Source organism: Neomonachus schauinslandi, chromosome 13 (assembly GCF_002201575.2).
Source record: "Neomonachus schauinslandi chromosome 13, ASM220157v2, whole genome shotgun sequence".
NCBI lineage: Eukaryota > Metazoa > Chordata > Mammalia > Carnivora > Phocidae > Neomonachus > Neomonachus schauinslandi.
The window spans coordinates 91,930,179-91,943,549 of NC_058415.1; the positions used below are offsets into that span (position 1 = coordinate 91,930,179).

At 49.9% G+C, this 13,371-nt stretch overlaps 1 protein-coding gene across 4 annotated transcripts in view; it reads right to left on the reverse strand.

The window, feature by feature from the left end:
* Window positions 1–13,356, reverse strand: part of CAMSAP1 (calmodulin regulated spectrin associated protein 1) — a 59,984-nt gene extending 46,628 nt beyond the window's left edge. For all 4 annotated transcript variants that reach the window (XM_021690995.1, XM_021690994.1, XM_021690993.1 and 1 more), the window contains exon 1: window positions 13,197–13,356. In XM_021690995.1, the coding sequence (XP_021546670.1) occupies window positions 13,197–13,356 (160 nt within the window). The remainder of the gene's footprint in view (window positions 1–13,196) is intronic.
* Between the last annotated feature and the right edge of the window lie 15 nt (window positions 13,357–13,371).

Consider the following 13,371-nt stretch of genomic DNA (forward strand, 5'->3'; position numbering starts at 1 on the left):
GGAGACAGCCGGGAAGGGGACCCCAAATTCCACGGATGAACCCACACAACCCTGAGCTACATGCATGTGGGACAGACCCAAAGAACCAAACTGACCTTGAAACCACCGCACACAAACAGCAAAATAGACCCGTGGCCTGAACCTAAAGGTGATTATTACCACCCAGCTACAAAACAAAGCACCAAAACATATCAACAGTATCCGGAAGACTTTAGCAGGATCCAGAAAACGGCCCCACGATGTAATACTCAAAACGTCCAAGACACAATCCATAATTAGTCAACATGTAAAAAATGGGAAAGGGGCGCCTGGGTGGCTCAGTCGGTTGAGCATGTGACTCGGTTTCAGCTCAGGTCATGATCTCAGGGTCGTAGGATCAAACCCGGAGTTGGGCTCCATACTCAGCGGGAAGTCTGCTTGGGATTCTCTCTCCTTCTCCCTTTGCCCCTCACCCCCTCGCACACTCTCACTCGCGCTCTCGCTCGCTCTCTAAATTACATAAGTAAATCTTTTTTAAAAAATAAAAATAGGGCGCCTGGGTGGCTCAGTTGGTTGGGCGACTGCCTTCGGCTCAGGTCATGATCCTGGAGTCCCAGGATCGAGTCCCGCATCGGGCTCCCTGCTCAGCGGGGAGTCTGCTTCTCCCTCTGACCCTCCCCCATCTCATGCTCTCTCTCTCTCTCATTCTCTCTATCAAATAAATAAATAAAATCTTTTAAAAAAATAAAAAAATAAATAAATGGCTCAGCCGGTTAAGTGTCTGCCTTTGGCTCAGGTCTTGATCCTGGGGTCCTGGGATCGAGTCCTGTGTCAGGCTCTGTGCTCAATAGGGATTCTGCCACTGCCCCAGCTTGTGCTCTCTCTCATTCTCTCTCTCTCTAATAAATAATAATAATAAAATCTGGGGGAAAAAAAAAAAAACTTTCTTTTAGGATGCCTGGGTGGCTCAGTCGTTAAGCATCTGCCTTCGGCTCAGGTCATGATCCCAGGGTCCTGGGATCAAGTCCCACAGGGCTCCCTGCTCAGCGGGAAGCCTGCTTCTCCCTCTCCCACTCCCCCTGCTTATGTTCCTGCTCTCACTCTCTCTCTCTGTCAAATAAATAAAATCTTTAAAATAAATAAATAACAGGGAAATGTGACCAATTCTCTGGGGGAAAAGTCAATCAACAGATGCCAACCCTGTGATGACCCAGATCTCAGAACTATCAGACTTTAAAGCATGGATTATAACCAGACTCCATGAGGTCAAGGTCAGGACTCTTAAAATAAATGAGATGATAAAAGTTCTCAGCAGAGAAATAAAACTAAAGAAAAAAAGAACCAAAATTTAAGAACTGAACAATACCGTGTATCGACAAAACATTCACTGAACAGGGAGGAGAATGAAGAAGACGGGGAAGTGGGTCAGTGAAGCTAAGAAATGTGCGTGAAATCATCAAGCTGAAGACACAGACTGAAGAAAAGGAAGAGCCTCAGAGAGCAGTGGGACATCAGAAGCCTAACGCCTGTGCTCCTGCAGAAAAGAGACTGGTGCCCAAAAGCATCTGAATAAGTCATGGCCAAAATCTCCCCCTATTTTACTGAAAGACACAGATTTGCAGGCTTAGGAAGCCCAGCAAAACCAAACAGAACTGACTGGAAGAAAACAGTGGCCAGACACTTCCTAATCATACTGCAAAGAAACAAAGATGAAGTAACAGGCTCTCGGGACCCACGGCTGGAGTGATCAGCTATAGACCTCCCCTGACCATTCTTATAACAATGAAAGGAAAAAAGACAAGAGAAAGGGGCGCCTGGGTGGCTCGGTCTGTCTTCAGCTCAGGTCATGATCTCGGGGGTCCTGGGATCGAGCCCCCACGTTGGGCGCCCTGCTCAGCGGGGAGCCTACCACTCCCCCTGCTTCTGCTCTCTCTTCTTCTCTCACACACACAGTCTCTCTCCCAAAAAAATATATAAAATCTTTAAAAATAAAAATATATATATTAAAAAAAGACGAAGCGGGGGCGCCTGGGTGGCTCAGTTGGTTAAGCGACTGCCTTCGGCTCAGGTCATGATCCTGGAGTCCCAGGATCGAATCCCACATCGGGCTCCCTGCTCAGCGGGGAGTCTGCTTCTCCCTCTGACCCTCCTCCCTCTCATGCTCTCTGTCTCTCATTCTCTCTGTCTCAGATAAATAAATAAAATCTTTAAAAAAAAAAAAAAAAAGACGAAGCAATTTGGCAGAAACACAATTTGGAAATCACAAAAAAAGAAAAGAAAAAAGAACTTGGCAGATCAGAAAAATGACGAAGCAGAAGCTCTAGAACAGAAAAATACAATAACTAAATTTTATTTCATAGACTGGACTGGTGAACAGCAGACCAGCCACCAAGAACATGCAGTAGAGAAGGTAAATGACAGACTCTGCAGGTGTCAAAGGAGTGTGACTGAAGCCCACAAAGGAAGGAGAGAAAACATGGGACAGAAACTGTATTTCAACAAATAGACAAGAATCTTCCCATACTTGTAAAGTCATGAAACCCAGCAGGATAAAAAAGGAGATGTACACACCAAAGAACATCCTGGTACTCCGGATGAAACTGAAAAACAAAGCAAAAACTTAGAGCAGCCATGAAGGACCTGTGGTCAAGGACAAGGTGGCACGGACTTGTCCTTCCCTCCTCCTCTCCTCTAAGTGCAACCGTAAACCTTGGAAGTAAGTCAAAAGACAACCAAAGGAGGGGCACCTGGGTGGCTCAGTCGTTAAGCGTCTGCCTTCGGCTCGGGTCATGATCCCGGGGTCCTGGGATCAATCCCCACATCGGGCTCCTGGCTCAGTGGGAAGCCTGCTTTTCCCTCTCCCACTCCCCCTGCTTGTGTTCCCTCTCTTGCTGTGTCTCTCTCTGTCAACTAAACAAAATCTTAAAAAAAAAAAAAAAAAAAAAAGACAACCAAAGGACAATCTGAAAGCTGCCCGAGGAAGGCAAACTGTTTTGGGACCCCCGGACTGGAGGAACAACACAGCCACAGGGAACCTCACAACCTCCAACCCAACAGAAGGTGACCAAGACCTGGCTTTCTGGACCCTCAGCTAGCAACAGAAGGCAAGCCAAGTGGGCTCGTTCCCGCCCCTCACTGACCAGGAGGCCTACCTGCTACAGCAGGCCAGCCTGGGAGAACCAGGGGGGACAGAAAGAAAGCCCCACTAATGAGCAGTCTGGAACACCTACCTCCACAAAGCCCCCAGCCCAGAAGTACTCTCCTTCCCCACCGGCCTGAGACACACACCATCCCCCCAATAGTTTGCACAGGGGGACCCCACCACGACTAGCACCCGGCCTGGGAAATGCTCTCTGTCCTCCAGAGGCTCCAGGCAGTCCAGCGCCAGGAAGCTCTTCTGCTTCCTAAAAGCAGCGCCAGGAGGGCCAGCGGAGGCCCCCGCGGCCGCAGACGCACCAGGCACATATTCCAGCACCAGTCGGGCTCCAAATGTTAGGCTGTCTTTGGCTCACGCTGCACAAAGGTAGGCCTGGGCCCGCGTGCAGCACCAACTGTAAACGAGACCCAGAGGCTCCCCACACAACAGGCAGAGTGACCAGAAAACGACCGAAAATCACTCGTCACACCTAGAACCAGGAAAATCATGACTTAACGAGGAAAGACCACCGACTGACGCCAACACCAATGCCAGTGGAATATTGGAATTCTCTTACAAGGACTTTAAAGCAACTCTCATAAGAGTGAGTCCACAAGCAATTACAAATCGTCTTGAAACAAGAAAAAGAGAGAATTTCAGCAAAGAAAAAAGAAATTATAAAAGAACCAAATACAAACTGCAAACTGCAGCAACAAAGTGCACCGGCTGGCTGGACTCAACAGTGCACATGACAGAAGGTAGAAGCGGTGAGCTTGCGGACCGAGAAACACACTTCCCCAACCTGGACAGACAGCAAGCACCCCGAAGAAAAATGAGCCTCGGGGACCCGCAGGAGAGGAACACGAGAGCCAACATTCCTGTCCCTGGAGTCCCCGGAAAGAGGGGACAGTGAGTGGTGCTGAAAGAGTACTGGAGGAAATAATGGCTGAAAACCTCCCAAATATGGCGAAAAATACAAATCCACAGGTTTCAAGAAACCGAGTGAACCCCAAATAACACAAACCCAAAGAAATCCACACCAAGACACATCATCACTAACTTCTGAAAATTAAAGACAAAAAAAATATTTGGAAGCAGCTGAAGAGAAACACTGCACTCCACCAGGGGCCTCAAGCTCAATGGACAGCAGGTCTCTCCCAGAGCCACGCAGACTGGATGTAAGCAGCACACCTTTCTCATGTGCTGGTGGAAAAGAGCTGTCAACCAGATTCCACATCTGATGAAGGGATGAAGGAGAAATAAAGACATTCTAATTGGAAAACTAACTTTATTTATTTATTTATTCACTTATTTATTCTGCCCAGGAGAAGGGGCAGAGAGAAAGGGAAAGAATCTCAAGCAGACTCCACCCTGAGCACAGAGCTTGACATGGAGGCTCGATCCCATGACCCTGAGCTCATGACCTGAGCCAAAACCAAGAGTTGGGTGCCCAAATGATTGAGCCAGCCAGGCACCCCTAGGCAGGGGAAAACTTAAAAAAAAAGTAATTTCCGGGGCACCTGGGTGTCTCAGGCAGTGAAGTGTCTGCCTTCAGCTCAGGTCATATCCCAGGGTCGTACGATCAAGCCCCGCGTCGGGCTCCCTGCTCAGCGGGGAGTCTGTTTCTCCCTCTGCCCCTCACCCTGCTCTTGTGCTCTCTCTCTCTCTCAAGTCAATAAATAAAATCTTCAAAAGAAATTTTTTAAATATTAAAAAATGTAATTTCCAGCAAACCTTAACTGAATGTCTAAAGGAAGTTCTCCAAATAGAAAAAAAATGATAAAAGAGGGAATGCTGGAGCATTAAGGAGGAAGAATAACAGAAAAGTAGAGATAATTTGGGTAAATACAATAGACTATCCTCTTTATGAGTTTTCTAAATTACATCTGGTGACAGACAGACAAAACCCCAACACCTTCAGATACTCACAACAATGGCATTTAAAGGTGGAGAGAACAAAGGGACCAAAGTGGGGGCGCCTGGGTGGCTCAGATGGTTAAGCGTCTGCCTTCGGCTCAGGTCATGATCCTGGAGTCCCGGGATCGAGTCCCGCATCGGGCTCCCTGCTCAGCGGGGAGTCTGCTTCTCCCTCTCCCTCTGCTTGTGCTCTTCTGTCTATCTCTCTGTCAAATAAATAAATAAAATCTTAAAAAAAAAAAAAAAAAAAAAAAAAAAAACAAAGGGACCAAAGTGGAAAAAGGTTTTTGACACTTCACTCAAAATGGCAAAACAATACCAGTCAGCTGATGTAAGTCATATACACTGTGATACCCAGAGCAATACTAAGAAAACTACACACACACCCAAAAACAATATAAATAAATCAAGATGGAATCTTCAAAAGTAGTCAAGTAATGCACAGGAAGGCAGAAAATAAAAACAGGAACAAGAAACATAAAACACAATAAAATGTCAGACTTAAGCCTTAACTATCAACAATTACATTAAATGTAAATACCCTAAGTACACCAAAAAAAAAAGACAAAGATTGACAGAGTGGATTAAAAAAAAAAAAAACAATACAACTATATGCTGTTTACAAGAAACTCACCTCAAACTCAATGACTTAAGAAGCCTGAAAATAAAGGGATAAAAGAGACTATACCAGGAAAACAGTTATCAAACAAACAAATGCAGGGATAGCTACATCAGTATCTGATAAAAAATAAATTACTAAAGACAGAGATATATTACATAACGGTAAGACAGTCTACCCATCAGGAAGTCCTTACAATCCTAAATGTGAATGCACCAAACTACAGAGCCTCAGAACATGAGGAAAAAAAAAAAAAAAATGGAGAGAGCTGAAATGAAAAACAGACAAGTATGCAAGTATAGTTAAGGGCTTCGATACCCCTATCAGCAACTGACAGAATTGCTACACAAAAATTAACCAGGAGAGAGATCTGCACAATACAACCAACCAAAAGAACCTAGCTGATATGTGTGGAACGCTCCACCCAACAGCAGAAAACACATGTCCTCCAGTGCCCATGGAACATTCACCAAAAAGACCTTATCCTGGGCAATAAAACAAACTCTAACAAGTTTAAAAGAACAGAAATCCTACAGAGTATCACCTCACCACAACAGAATCACACTAGAAAGCATAACTAAAACACAAAACAGGAAAATCTCAACACGTGGAAATTACACTTACAAATAAAATAATCCATGGGTCAAAGAGAAGCATCAAAGGAAATAAAGTTCACAGAACTGAATGAAAATGAAAATACAACATACCAAACGCATGTGGGATGCAGCAAAGGCAGTACCAAGTGGAAAATTCATAGCACCAAGCGCTTAGGCTAGAAAAGAAAAAAAGGCTTAATAATCTAAGTACCTACCCCACGAAACTAGAAAAAGAGCAAATGAACCCCAAGGCAAGCAGAAGGGAGGTAGGTGTGGCTACAGAAGGCAACAGAACGTTAAGCGGTCTTTGTGAGAATGGAACGTTCTGGATCTACATTATACAATGTGAATATCCTGGCTGTGATTCCAAATTACGGTTTTGCAAGAAGTTACCACAGGGGAGACTGGGGAAAGGGTGCCCAAGACATCTCTGTGTAATTTCTTACAAATGCCATGTTAACATACAATTATCTCAAAATAAAAGTTTAGTTTTGGGGTAAATACAATTTATATAGTTTAGTTTAAAACATTAGCCAAAGACCCAAAAACACTTAACAACAACAACAAAAAAAGATTCAAATGGCCAATAAGCACATAAAAAAAATGCTCATCATCGCTGAGTCATCAGGGAAATGCATACCCAAACCACAGGGAGACAGCACAACATGTACACTTGAATGGCTAAAATTAAAAAGACTGACAATGCCATGTGCTGGCAAGGATGCAGATCAACTGGAATTCTCACGCTTGCTGGTGGAAACAGAAAGGAGATACGCCGACCTTGGAAACCAGCCAGGCAGTTAAACACACCCATATGACCCAGCAACTCCACGGCCAGGTGTCCCCCAAGACAACAGAAACAGATGCCCACACACAGCCGTGTCCTTGAGTGCTCACAACGGTGCTATTCATGGGAGACAGAAGTCCCAGCGGCCACACACGAGTGAGTGAGCAAGCACACTGTGGGCAGCCAGACAACGGGGGCCACTGCTCACCCCACGCAACAAAAAGGTCTGCACACGTGGGTGAGTCTCCAAAATATCAGCCTACCTGTAGGAAGCCACACAGGGAGTAGCTGAGGTGTGATTAGAGGTACAGAAGGCTCTAGAAAAACCAAGCTCATCCACAGCCACTGGAGCACATGAGTGAGGCTCTGGGCTGGGACCCGCTGGAGGGGCTCACACAGACCCCTGGAGATGGTCAGTGCAAAGGGCTTACCTTGACCGTGCTTAGACTCCTCAAACTACACTCTTGGAATGTGCGCACTCTGTTGTACTTAAGCAGTAAAGTGTCCCTCAACAAAGCTGATTTTCCCAAAAGTCCGAACAAAAATTCTTCACTGTATACCTGCCAAAAACGGGCATTACTCCTCTGAAAGGCACAGGTTTCAAACGTCTCTTCTCTCCTCAGAAACCTTCAAGAGCTCCCGAGTTCACACATGACCAAACCCCACTTTGCCAACCAACCATTCAAGGCACTCCAAGACCTGGCCCCAGGCATTTCTCCCAAGGTACACTGGCCTTCCCACCAGCGCCAGCTCCCCGCACCCAGTGCCCGCCACTCCCAGCTGCAGGGCTGGCCGGCCCCTGGGTAGGAAGACGCCCCGCCCTCTCCCCTCCTCTTCACCCCGTCTGTGCCCTCACCTCCGCTTGGCTCTTACCCACCTAAGCCACAAACTCAGCCTCACTTATTTGAATGGAACATTCTAGATTCCCTCAGGGGAGTTTCACCCTCCCGTTCCTGTTCTGCCACAGCAGCTGTTCCTTTCCCAGGCGCCCAGGGGTCTGAGTGCGCAGCCATGTGGGGCACCACCTGCGCCCCAAGAGGCCTGTCAAGGACCCCAGACTCCACAGCACATGCTCACTGAACTGACGGAAGTCTAATTTTGTGTGAGTGAGGCTGAAGTGAGGGGAGGAGTCACCGAGGGGCACGGAAGTGAACTGGTTCGCACGCACAATAAAAAGGGCTGGGCCAGACGGAGGAGTGAAAAAGAGAACCTCATAGGTGCGGTTCTGCCATGAAAGCAGAAAAGCTCCGTGGAATAAGGACCGAGTATTCCCGTCAAGAGAGCCCTGTGCAGGCCCACCTCCCGCCCCCAACATCAGTCAAGCCCGTCTGGGGGGAGAGGGGGGCGGGGGAGGGGGGGCTCTGCTTTCCTAACACCTGTCGGCTCATCCGCTCTGTCATCCCCACTGCAGACAAACTAGGCTAGGCCTTGGCACATCGGACAAAATGACACCAGCTCTGCTATGGACTCAGTGTGCACCCTCCCAAACTCAGATATTGAAACCCAGGCCCAGGTGAAGGTGTGAGGAGGTGAGGAGGTGAGAAGGCCAGCAGGGTGGAGCCCTCACGAGTGGGATTAGTGCCCTTATAAGGAGGCTCCAGAGAGCTCCCCGCCCCTCCTGCCCCATCGAAGAGACAGCCAACCCCACGCCAGGAAGCAGCCTCACAGGACACTGACTCTGCCAGCACCAGGATCCCAGACTTGCAGCCTCCAGAGCTGGGGGAGACAGATGTCATCCAGCCTATGGAACGTTGTCATGGCAGCCGAAATGGCCTGAGACACGATCCCAGATATTCCACCTGACTACAGCCCCTGCCCTCTTCAACCTGCTAGAAGAATCTTGCCAGGCTCTATGTCTCATCACACCACTCCCCCTACACAAAAACCTTCCCAGGCACACATCTCGAAAGAAATCCCTAGCCAGCTTGGAACACCACAGACCATCTGGTCCAGACTGTTTCCTAAACTAATCACTACTATTCCAGTCCACAAATCCTGTCATGAGGTTACCTGACTCCGTGTCAAGCACTTCTTCCCCTGCACACAACCCAGCCAGACACCCTCCCCTCTAACTCCTGGAGGGGCTTCCCACACCTTACCCATCCTTCAGAGCCTCTGGCCCCACGAAGCCTCCCCACTGCTCCCTGCAGCTCATTCCCCCACGCGGCAGCGCCCCAGTCGGCCTCCGGACAGCTGTGGTACTGACGCCATGCTGCATTCACTCATTTCCCTTCACACACTCAGCAGTTCACGTGGACTTCAAGCCAACGAGAAGACCTCATCCCATAGCTTACGCCCTGCGCTACGTAGCCACACTACAGTGACGCACGGGACAGCTACATGGTTATCGCCGGCTCCATCCTGGCCACATTCAGATCAGATGAAAGCAATCTGAGTTGTTCAACAGTTCAACTACAAAGTTAAAAAGAACACTGTCCACATATGGTAACCCGGCCACAAAACAAATCCACAACAGGAGAAGCCTACGAGCTAGGAGGATGAATGTAATACAAAGAAAAAATTTCACGGGATTTTTGGAATACGTGCACAAGTTTAACATGCTGCAGCGTAAGAGAGGCTGAGCATTCTGAGGGTTGCTCCAATTTAAAGGATCGGGACAGTTTGAACTTAAAGATGGACGTCCGTTCTCTGGTTAACGTTCAGTTGATGGCATCAAGACAGGAAAGAGAATGTGTGCAAACTGGTATAGCTTTAGAAATACAAACTCATCCACTTTATGGCCACGAAGACAGACTACAGATCGGATCTCTACGTACTTCAACTGCTTCAAGAGGGTTTCCAACTCTGGCATCCATTTGACAAACAGCTGAGCACTGCAAACAGGGCATCCACCGGGACAACCATGACCCCTGACCTCACAGACCCCAGGCAGTCCTCAGTGCACCAAAGCTGAGGGAAGGTGGTGCTACAGGCCAAGCAGTGGCTCCTTCCGTATCCAGGAAACCCAGCAGGTGCATCCAGGCTGCCCTGTCACCTCCAGCTCCGAAGCCCCCAAATCTCTTGCCAAGAACAAATGACTATTAAAAAACACAATCCAGGGGCACCCTGGTGGCTCGGTCGGTGAAGCGACTGCCTTCAGCTCGGGTCATAATCTCAGGGTCCTGGGATGGAGCCCTGTGTCAGGCTCCCTGCTCAGTGGGGAGCCTGCTTCTCCCTTTCCCTCTGCAGTTCCCCTTGCTTGTGCTCGCCCTGTCTCTCTCTCTCTCTCTCTCTCTCTCTCTGTCAAATAAATAAAGTCTTTTTTTTTTTTAAAGATTTTATTTATTTGCGAGAGAGAGAATGAGAGACAGAGAGCATGAGAGGGAGGAGGGTCAGAGGGAGAAGCAGACTCCCCGCCGAGCAGGGAGCCCGATGCGGGACTCGATCCCGGGACTCCAGGATCATGACCTGAGCCGAAGGCAGTCGCTTAACCAACTGAGCCACCCAGGCGCCCCATAAATAAAGTCTTTTAAAAAAAACGTTTAAAAATAAAAAAAAATACAATCTGAACTCATAAACCAGGAATCTGAGTGAATCACCAGGTAAAAAAAACGACCATCTGCTTGCAAATGAGGATCTCCGCACTAAGACTCACACAGGCCCTGTTCTCCCGCCAGCCCAGGGAAAAAGGGGCAGCCGGCTCTGTTCCCAGTTCTGGGGCCTGGAGAGGGGTTCCAAGCACACAGTTTCACCAAAGGTCACTGTGACAAAGCAAGGTGGTGACCCCTAGAGGTGACAACAAAGAGATGCTGCTCCTCGTATCCGTTAAGCAGACAAGAGTCCAGGCTACCCCTGTGGCCTATATAACGAGACACGGCAGCAGCTCCACCAGCCCCACCGCAGAGACCCGTCCCAACCATGAGGATTTCCCATCCCACAACATGCTTTCCCAATCAGTTGTCTGATCACTCCAAGGCAAAAGTGAGGACAAAAGTGTCAATCCCCCGCCAAAGATGGGCTCTACTGGCCCCGTGGGCTCTCTCCACCCCAGTGAGCTGCCCTGGTGGCCCCTCCGGGCCTGCCTGGCTCAGGCAGCTCAGCCCCAAGCCATGGAGTGCTGAGGTGTGGTCAGTGTCCGCCTGGTTTCCAGGGCTCCTTAGACGGGAAAGTCACCACCACTCGGCCACATAGCAACAAGTCTGCAAACAGCTGAGTGCCTTCCAGTACTTTCCCTTGTTGTTGTCTCAACATTGTCCTTGGAAGGTAACAAAAATTACACCCTCCCATTATCCCCTGAAACCAAGGCCTAGAAACCTTTAAGTTTCTAAGGTCATGGGCTAAAATCAAAACCAGGAATGCAGTAACCCCTTTAGAGCACTCTGCTCTGTAAACAAATGGCACTTAAGGTCACTCCTTTTTTACAACAGGAGAGTGACCGAGTGACCGATGGGCAACGTGCAATCCAGCCTTAGATCCTCGGACAGCATCTACTCTCCTTCAGCTCCCGAGCACATCCTGCTCTATAAAAACCCACCTTAAATAATTTCAAAACTGTAAGGCCTATTTTAATATGAGTCTTTGAATTAATTACCTGATGAGTCGACAAGTATCAAAGAGAGATCTGGTACTGGAAATAAAACTAGACCGACCCCAGAGACGCACATTCATTTCCAGATAGCTGACAAATCCCACGCTGACCGCCAAAGCTAAATGCAACAAGATAAACCTGCATTTGCTTTGCTAAAGAAACTAGAAAGCAAGCACCCAGAGGGCTCTTAAAAGGTATCTGTGCCCTTACAGCCTTCATTACCAGAACGGCAGTTGTTTCCATACATAAAATCTTAAAAACACGTACGGGAGTGAAAGCCTGCACACATGCCCCAGGGGCCATGCCCGGGAACACACGGCGCTTCCAAGCAAAGAACTGGAGCCCCGCCAGCGCCCCCGCATGGCGAGCGGGCCTCCAGTGAAATACTACACAGCGGTGGAAAAGCAACACGTGCGGCCGAAGCTGGAAGAACCTAAGAATGTCACACGTAAGAAGCTCACGGGAAGACATCGTCAGGACAGGAGCGGGAACACGTAAGACTAAGTGATGCGAGTCAGCCACGCACACGGACGCGGTGAGCTGCAAAGAAGAGCCGGCCGGCAGCCCCGCGGCGAGTCCTGAGGCCGGCGGAAGGCAAGGCCGCCCAGGTCCGCCTCGCCCTCGGGCTTTTCCTTCGCCTGACCGCTAGGTTCCGAACGGCCGCTCCGGGTACCCCTTTTGCCGTCTTACTCTGAGGTTTCTGCAGTGTTTATCAGTTCCGTGCCTTCCCCCAAATCCTATAAATTCACGTGTGCAGCGGTGTCCCCCCCCATACTCCACAGAAACCGCAAACGCTCAGGGCAGCTATAAACGAAACTGCAAAACTGAACACCGCAGCATCAAGGAAAACGCGCTCCCCGCGCGCGATCCGACCAACTTAAAATGCGGCGACGCACGGAGGCCGTGACTGCAGGGCGTGCTCGTCCTCACGACTGGGCCCCCCCCACGGCACAGGCCACTGAACTGCTGTGATCCTGCCACAGGGCCACCCCGCTCGCGAAGTATCCAGAGCGGGTCCGCCACGCTCGTCCCCAAAGGGCCCCCTCTCCCCCTGGGTGTCGCGCTACAAGCAGGGATGGATGTCTGCACCACAGTAAAGGCCATTTTGAAAGAGGCTTCAAATGAAAAGGCGGTCACACAGTGTTAGCTCTTCGGTGTGTCCCCAAAACAAAAGCACCAGATACTAATAAAGCCACGACGAGAATCACTTCGTCCGTAAAATTCTGAGAGCTGGAAAGAGGCGCGTCTTAATCCGCTAAGCATATTAGGGCCTAACAAACCGGATTCAGTAACAAGGGTACCCAGTTCTCCAAGACGGCAATTAACCCAAGGGAAGGATGCTCGATAAGCACAATGCGTTCAAAGCACAATTTCTCGGTGGGGAACTCCGCGTGTGAGGTGTTGCGCGCATGCCGAGCGCTGGGCGTCCAGCGCCTGCCCCCGCACTCGAGCCGCACAGGACGGCCAGCCCCGCACCCACCCCCGGGCAGCGGCCGACCGGCGGCGGCCGACGCGCTTGCTCCTCGCGGCACCTGCCGGAGGACCCCCGCCCGCGACCAGCCGGCTCCGGAGGCCCCCCGCGCACAAAGGCGGCCCCGGACCCCGGCCCCGGACCCCGGCCCGACCCGACCCACCTATGCCGTAGGCCTTGGCGCAGATCCACTGCAGGTTGGCCGCGATCTTGGCGCGGGCCGAGTCGTAGCGGTCCAGGGGCACGATGTCCACGGCGCCGTCGGGCGCGGCCTCCATCCTCCTCCAGCCCTCCCCGGCCGGGCAGCCGCCCGCGTCCACCATCTGCACACAAAAAGG